This window comes from Alligator sinensis, unplaced genomic scaffold (assembly GCF_000455745.1).
Source record: "Alligator sinensis unplaced genomic scaffold, ASM45574v1 scaffold421_1, whole genome shotgun sequence".
Taxonomy (NCBI): Eukaryota; Metazoa; Chordata; order Crocodylia; family Alligatoridae; genus Alligator; species Alligator sinensis.
In genome coordinates, this window is record NW_005841871.1 from 141,239 (window position 1) to 149,542 (window position 8,304).

At 47.4% G+C, this 8,304-nt stretch overlaps 1 protein-coding gene across 1 annotated transcript in view; it reads right to left on the reverse strand.

Annotated features, from left to right (window-relative positions):
* The window catches only part of CPZ (carboxypeptidase Z), a 68,473-nt gene that overhangs the window by 13,640 nt on the left and 46,529 nt on the right, over positions 1 to 8,304 (reverse strand). The window contains exons 8-9 of the mRNA XM_006017010.2: positions 7,391 to 7,526; positions 5,849 to 5,988 (exon numbers count right to left, since the gene is read on the reverse strand). Coding sequence (XP_006017072.1) covers positions 5,849 to 5,988; positions 7,391 to 7,526 — 276 coding nt within the window. The remainder of the gene's footprint in view (positions 1 to 5,848; positions 5,989 to 7,390; positions 7,527 to 8,304) is intronic.

Sequence of the window (8,304 nt, forward strand, 5' to 3'; positions counted from 1 at the left end):
TTTCCTGCCTATGCAGGGGGTCGGACTCGATGATCTATTGAGGTCCCTTCTGACCCTAACATCTATGAATCTATGAATCAGTTCTATTCTACCCTATTCAAGTATTTGAAAAACCCTTAAAGATCTGTTTTGGAAATATACCATGGCTACTTCCAGATGAGTGCAGCCATGTGGTACATGGTGCCGCAGACACATCAGTGGTGCCACATGCTGCACATTCAGCCGTTCGTTTTTTGACCTCTGGATATCCAGACTCTGGCTCCCAGCCAGATCTGAGTGGCAGGATTGCCACTTCTGCAGTCCCAGGAGCCCCCCAGAACCCCAGTTAAGGCTGCTGGGGACAGCCCAGTGCTGGCCCCAGCCTCCCCTACCCCACCTGGGGTGACCTGTTGTGCACCAGAGGGTTCATGGCATAGGCATTCCCTGGGGACAACAAGGTATGCTGCTGGTAGTTGTCCCCAGGGAAACAAATGTCCACACCCATGTGGACGCAGCCCATCATTTTATCGTTAAGCTTGAGCCCCAAGAAGCAGTGAGGAGGAAGACCCACACATCTTTTATATTCTCAGTTTTTTAAGGGGCATGAGCAGTGTCGAATAGAATTGTACTTACATGTCTAAGTCAATGTAATAAGCAGAAAAGAATCTGGCTCATAGGGTAGAATTCTGTTTCCCTGCTGAGATGAACAAATGACACTTACACAGTTTCTAAGATTCATAGATTCATAGACTGTCAGGCCAGAAAGGACCTCGGAAGATCATCGGGGCCAGCCCCCTGCACCAAGCAGGGAAGATAACTGGGGGTCAGGTGACCCCAGCAAGATGACCATCTAGTCTCCTCTTGAAGATTTCCAGGGTAGGTGATTGCACCACCTCTGGAGGGAGCTTATTCCACAGTCTGGACACCCTAACTGTGAAGAAGTTTTCCCTAATGTTGAGCCTGAATTGATCTTCCAGGAGTTTGTGGCCATTACTCCTGGTTTTCCCCTCAGGTGCCCTGGTGAACAGGTGCTAAGTATCTAAATCACCCAACAGCATTCTATATCACCTCATGTAATGTCCTGAGTCATGTGTACATGATTCAAGCTCTTATATGACAACAGTCCTGCCCTACACAACAAAGTCTGTGCCTCCTACACATGCCTGGAAGTGATTCAGTGCTGTTCCTGCAGTGTCTAAGGGTGTCTATACACAATTAGGGAGGCTGCTCTGGCACTCTAATTACAGTGCGTTGGAGCAGACTTGATTAACCAAACCTGCTGCGTGTGGTAATTACTGTGCTCTGGGAGCCTCCAGTGTCTTGTTTGATGAGCTTTAGATAAAGCACCCCTTTTTGAAGCACAGGGACTATGATACAAGACTATGATACACTCTGGGCGCTTTAATTAAAGTGGCTCTCGAAGTGCCCTCCCTCCCCACCCCCCCCCACACACACACTCCTGGATCACATGTATAAACACCCTAAGTTTCTAAGTCTACTTATGCTGCATGAGATTCAGTTCTTCTATGAAGGCACAGAAGTGTAGTATAAATCCCTGAAACTGTAGTTGACTAAAGACTGAGTGTTTCTGTCCCCCCTTTTGGCCAGGAACTGAGGTTCTAAACTCATCTCTCCCTAAAATAATTTGAATGCATCACGGCAGAATTACCAAGCTATGCAGAGCCAAGAGCACCTTTCTCTTAAGACTGGACCACTAGCAGCCAAAAGGAAAAGCATCTTAGAGATGGAAGAAGAACAGGCAAGAGAGCCTAACTATGACTTAGGGGCGGTAGATGCTGCCTTTGCCCGGGAGGCTTGTAAATAAGCCCTTACTTCCAATGCTGTTTGCATTGCATAAGAGTCTTTGGGCATAGACAGAAATGCAGCTCCCAGGACTTGGAGTGATTCATAGAAACTGCCATGAGTTACACCAGTGGTTTCCAACCTTTTTTTTCCATGCCCTGCTGCTGGGAGTGGAGTGTAGCAGTGGCAGCAGCGGCCCGGAGGCGGGGGTGGGGGAGCTCCCAGCATGTAGTGCAGCCTGTCTTTTCTGTGCAGCACTGCTGGCACTGCCCCCATGACCTTCATTTGAGTCATGACCCAGGGTTGGGAACTGCTGAGTTAAACCTATCCTGTCGACCCAACAGACATTAGCTATTGGATCAGGAGGGTGAAGGATCAGTTCCAATTTGGAGCCAATCCAGGGCAAAAGGCTGTGTCTGTGCAGCCTCTCCCTCTAGCTCTACCTCCCACCCCATTGCAGCTCTGCTGCTGTCTGTGGATGGGAGTAGGGATGCACCAATAGAGATTTTGGGGGCCAATACTGATAGCTGATTTTTAAGGAGGCATATTGGCTGATACCGATCTGATTTCCAATACGCAGCTCTTCAGCTTGAAGAGCTGCACCAGCCTGATAAGTCTGGTGTAGTGGAAGAGGTTTGGGGGCACAGATCAAGGCCCCTGTGGTAAGGGAGGGAATGGGGTTGGGGCTGGAGCAGGGGCAGGCACTGACCAGCCAGGTTGGGGAGGGGCGCAGGACAGAGCCACAAGTGGCTCATCTGGGGGGTGAGGGTAAGAGGTGTGTGCCTCCCAAATCTGTGTAGGGGCAGGCTGCAGCTGTGGGCTGGGGCCAGGGCCAGGGCCGGGGCTGGGACCAGGGCAGACATGGGACGTGGCTCATCCGGGCGGCACAGTAAGAGATGGGGAGGGCAGCTCTCACTGCTGTGTGTGGCTCATCCAATGCTCGTGTAATGGCTCCCACCACTGCTCCTGCCACTCATCCAGGATGGGGGGATGGGTGTGCCTCCACATCTGCCCAGCCAGGAAGAGCCTTGCCTCATCCCACCCTGCCTTGCATAGATCAGGGGGCACATGCCTCACTTCCCTGCTCCCTCCCCCCCGTGCCCTCCTGGATGAGCAGCAGAAGCAGTGGCAGGAGCTTCCAGATGAGCACCGGATGAACCATGTGCAGTCCCTATCTGCGTGCCCCCCTCAACGAGCCACACCCCCATCTTATGGCCACCCCGGCCCTGGCTTGGCAGCCCCAGCCCAAGCCCCAACCCCACCCCCACCCTCACCATGGGGGCCTTGATCTGCCTCCCCACACCCCTTCCCCCTTCCTCTTCCCCTTCTTCTCACCTCCCACCACACTAGACTTACCTGCTACACGCAGCTCTCCATGCTGCTGACTCTACTGCTCACTACCTATGTGCTATTCTGCAGCTGTGCACACACACGGGCATTTATCAGACAAATTATAGGTGGCAATGGGCCTATTTCTGATACAGAAAAATGTCTTTATATCATTGCTGATCTGATTTCAAACCGACGTATTGGTGCACCTCTAGATGGGAAAGAGGAGAAGGCAGGGGAGAGAGGTCCATTCTGGAGTTCTTTCAGCCCCACTGGAGTGGGGGATGGGTAGAGTTCCCCCCCGAGATGAGGAGCTCCAATCCACATACCTCCCCACTACAGTGGGACTGAGGAAACCCCAGAGTGGACCTCCCTTCCCTGCCTTCTCCCCATCCCATCCAGAGACCAGATGCGCCCAGGCTGTGCTGCAGGAAAAAAAGAAGTTAATGAAGGTGCTCCACTTTGGAGAGTTGATTTGTTGCATTATTGGTGTGCCCTGAAGCTGTGCTCTTCCATTTGGGCACGGCTTTAGAGTACTTTCAAGGGACCGATCGTATGACAAATGTCATTTCTATCTGCGCTCTTTGGGAGCACTGAACAAGCAACATTGGTATAGAGATCAGGCTCCCATTATGCTCCACCTACTTGAAATGCCTTCCCAGTGGGACTGTAATTCATGCCAAGACTGTAGTATTTTGAAAGCCACTTAGCAATAGTTCTCATGACAGTACTTCTTCATGTAGGAGAGGCCTCCTCTGAATCCCTAGCTAACACACCCCTGTGTATGCCTGTGCCTGTGTTTGGTGAAAGGAAATGAAAAAGCCTGATGTATCATTAGCAGCAAATCTTAAAGTCTCAGGCCTCCCCTTAGAAAAATAAGAAAGCCCACATGTCTAATACTCAGCATTCTCCAGCTGTCTGTCAGTAGACCACTCTGCCTTGTGGGGCACTAACTGACTCCACTGTCAAATCTTTCCTGAAACCACATTTTACTTGTGACATCTCTCATCACACATCAGCTCATGGAGCAGGAGAATAATGGAAGCCTGGTGACTCACTGATGGCATGGGCAATTCATCTGTTTGGTGACTCATTTGTTTCCAGTTTGGTTCATGCGTTGTATGCCCGAGTGCCCTGCCACTTTGATGGGATTTGCATTGATGGGATTCCATTGGCCTAGATCCTGGCCCCAGCTGTAACAAGGTAGCCCAGAATAGTGCCATGATTTAAAGTGTCCTGTCTCTGATGCATTGGTATTAAAGAGAGACCCACTATGTAAAATACATGAATAGCATTGGGAGCAGGAGCCAGAACCCAGGATACCCTCCCTTCTAGGGTAAAGCCTCTTCCCTAGGCTCCCATGCTTGCTTTCCTATTGGCCTCACAACTCTTTCCTCTTAGCTTCCCAGTGGATTACCTTCAAGGGAACACAAGTGTCAAAGGTATCCATGACCATTTTTCCTGTATAACTTGGGGATTAGGGCACTCTGCTGGGACATGCAAGGCATTGGTTCAAATCCTTTGACTGCTTGGAGTTTCTTGTGTTATGGACCACTAAGGTATTTATAAAGGAAGAAGATCTTTATGCTGCCAGCACAGACATCTGGCCATCAGGACTAAGAAAGCCATGCCAAGACTTTTACACCATCAGAAAGAAATGAGATTCCAGCTGGAAAGTCTTAGCACAAGTTAAAAATCCCCATTGAATGAATAGAGGGCCATGTGCTTCCTGAATGTGTCAAAGTGCCACACGCTGAAAGGAATGAATGAACTATCCTAGAATTCCTCTCTAGGGGAGCACACATGTATTGAAAGTGTAGGAAAGCTACATGTCTGCACAGACAATGTAGAATGTCTTTCTAATTCTGGTTGTGTACATCAGGACCTTACCAGCATCTATGTAACAAAAGGGTGTCATAGGATTTAGGTCATGGAGTACACATACACTGAAGTAGCAGCATGTCTCAGCTGGACTTTCTCCAGGCACAGCATTACCATGAACTCAATCCAGAAATAGGTCATCCCCAGATTATCTGGGGCAAAAGTCAGGAGGACAGCCAAAGAGGGATATGCTGAATTGGCCTCACTGGTGTACTTCCAAATGTGAAATCCTGGAGTATACAGTCAGAAATGGGTTAGTAGATCATGCTTAGAAGCAAGGCACATTGGTGACATGGTGTCAGCTTACCCTAGGATATGTGAATACCACTTAGACACCTAGTAAGTAGGTAGGTTCTGGTCACTGGTGTCTAATAAGAGTCTTGGTACTTTCTAATTCCACCTGGAACTCTTAAAAAGATTTGTTGTAGCATAACCAAAACCACAGAATTGGAGAACCACATAAAAATGACAAGTTACTTGAAATTTGGACAAATTTAAACTGGTTTGACAGAAAGGTTGAAGTGCATTTTCTTGAATTGATAGTTCTTCCTCTAGTTTTGAGAATCTAATTTATAACAATCTGAGGATCCAAATTGTTTATAGACATGTTCTTGGTTCCCTTCTATATTTGAATGCTTCACAAAAAAATCCTTAACCCTTAATCCCTCCTGTGGGATAAAGAAAGAGTATTATTCATAGTCCCAGACAGGTGAAGTATGGCATAGTGACCAGTGGAGTTAGTCAAATATTCTCATAAAATTCCCTAACTGGGAAATAACAACAAAGAAATACCAATGAAGAATGGAAAAGGAGACCCTTGAGCAAAGAAGCAATGTTTGTAAAAGTAGAACCCTACCATTTCAATAAAATTCAGAAGGGACTCTCTGTTTTCATGCCAGATTGAATATAGTTCTTCCTCCAAAGGAAATTTTTCACATCCCACCTCCACGGTAATTTCAAAACAGTTTGTATGAAGATAGTTAAAATCCGCCATACCTAAAGTCATAAGAAGAGAAGCAAAATTATTGCAAACAATCTATTTCACATTTGGAAGAAGGGCACTATGACACCCAAAAGCTTGCCTATGTCTATGCCAACCATACAGTTAAGTCTGATTTAACTGTATGGTTGGCACAGGCAGGCATATAAAAGATGACACTCACAAGAATTCTTGCCTCTCACAGATAATGGGTAAAATTTTAAAAAGTACTCACCATATTTGCCCAAATACAAAACGACCCTAACTGTAAGATGACCCCCCAGTACTTAGGTTGAACACATGGAAAAATTATAAATTTATTAAAATTGTCCATGTACAGAATCTAATCATTGGAGGATCATTTTCAATTCATCACTACCCCACTACTGCTGGCAGTGGGGGGAGAGGTGATAAAGGTCACAGTAATGGGATAGGCGGTACGGGTCACACAGTGGGGGAGGCAGTAGGGGGACAGGCAGTGAAAAGCAGGCATCTTATCCCCTGTTGCCTGTTCCCCACCACTTACACTACATTGTGCCTGCCCGCTATGGCTTCCGGCTGCCCCAGTTCCACCTCCCCATGTTTCTCCTCTCCTCCCGCTCCACATTGCTTCTGCCCCCACAGTCTCAGATCCCCACCCCTCTTCTCCCTATCTCCCCACCTCGATGTCTTCCCCCCACCTGCCCCTCCATCCCCCCCACTTACCTTTGCTCCACACCAGCAGGCTCTGTTCCTGATGCATCATGAGGCACGGAGCATGACTCCAGCCTGGCCCTGTAGCAGTGGCATGGAGCCGACGCTGCTGCTATGGGCCAGGTTGGAGCATGTTTTCCATGCTCCAGACTGCAGTGAGGACAAACCCTGCTAGTGTAAGGAGGAGTGTGGAAGATGGGGAGAGAGAAGGAGAAATGGCATGGGGGTGTGACTGAGGGCTGCAGGGGAGGAGTGCTGGGGCATGCAGAGGCTTCAGCTCCAGTTCTGGCTCCAACCCTAACTCCGAGTTGGGGCTGGAGCTGCAGCAGTTGCCTGCCCCTCCACTGCCTTGTACTCAGTTGTAAGGCGAGAGGCTTTTTTTCCTTCATGTTAAATGTGGGAGGAAAACTTCTCTTCTAATTGAGTAAATACATTAAGTCTCAGGTACTTTTTTCCCCATTTTCAGGAGTGACTTGAGCATTCAGGCCTGGGTCCAAAAAGGGACTGAGATATAGCAATGCTGAGCCTTTAAAATTTAGATGCTTAGCTCCAGGCATAGAATCCACACAGTCAAGTTAGGCACCCCAATTCCCTATCTATTAAATGTAAAGGTTTAATCATCTGGAGATCCTAAATTCAGTAGGGGCTTTGGATCAAGTTTTAATTTATGTTTAATAAGGTTCTTACTTAAGTTTCACTTCACTTTACAGATTGGTAGAAGCTTACCTCCAGGAAAGCTGTACCACTCCGCACCATTTATAATGCCTCCTCGTTTCCCAAAACTTCCACCACAGCGAATTTCTGATTTATCTGAGATGATTGGATGTGCATCTGCATATGCTTTAGCCAGCAGTTTGAACATCTGAAATGAAGGGAGTTGGAAAATATTTACTTGCTCTGCCAAGTATAAGCACTTTTCCCAATTACCTTTCCACCACTAATTTCCACTCCAGCACTAGCCGCTTATGCTCAGGTACCAAACAGTAAGCCAGACTGTGTTCTCTAGGATTTTACAAACAAGGAAACCTCCCTACAAGACTATCACTCCTACACAAGGGGCTTTGCTATCTCTTGAGCACTGTCCACCCCTTGGAGGGCATGCTGTGCTTTCTCTGTAGGGTTCATACATTGAAGACTTGAATCCGAACTACCAGACCCTGTGTTATCTTCTATGGTATTTTTCTTTCTTTCCTTTTTTCTCTTTTTATTTAATCCAATTAAAAATAAATCCAGAAAGACTTTCTGGATTCAAAAGCAGGAATTAAGTCTATTCTATTTGTCAGGGCCTCCATTCACTACTTCTACTTTTCAAAGGTAGAGCAGAGGTCCAACAGGTTTGACCTCTACACTAATCTCAGTTCAATGGGAATGTCACAGGGCTTTCAGGAATATCTAGATGGATGCTCTGCATTTTACGATATACTCTTCTAGATTAACCACTCTCTCTTCTTTGGGCTGAATGGCAGATGGAAGAAGGTACCCTTAAGAAAGTGAGCAGGGTGTGCTGTACTGGCTGGAGGCATGGGCCGCACACAAGTCATTAGAGGAAATGACTGCTAGTGAAGGATGGTAGATTGATACTTGCAAAAGGAAAAGAAAGTGCAGTTGGGAAGGAGGAAGAAATAGCAGAAATGTAGGGA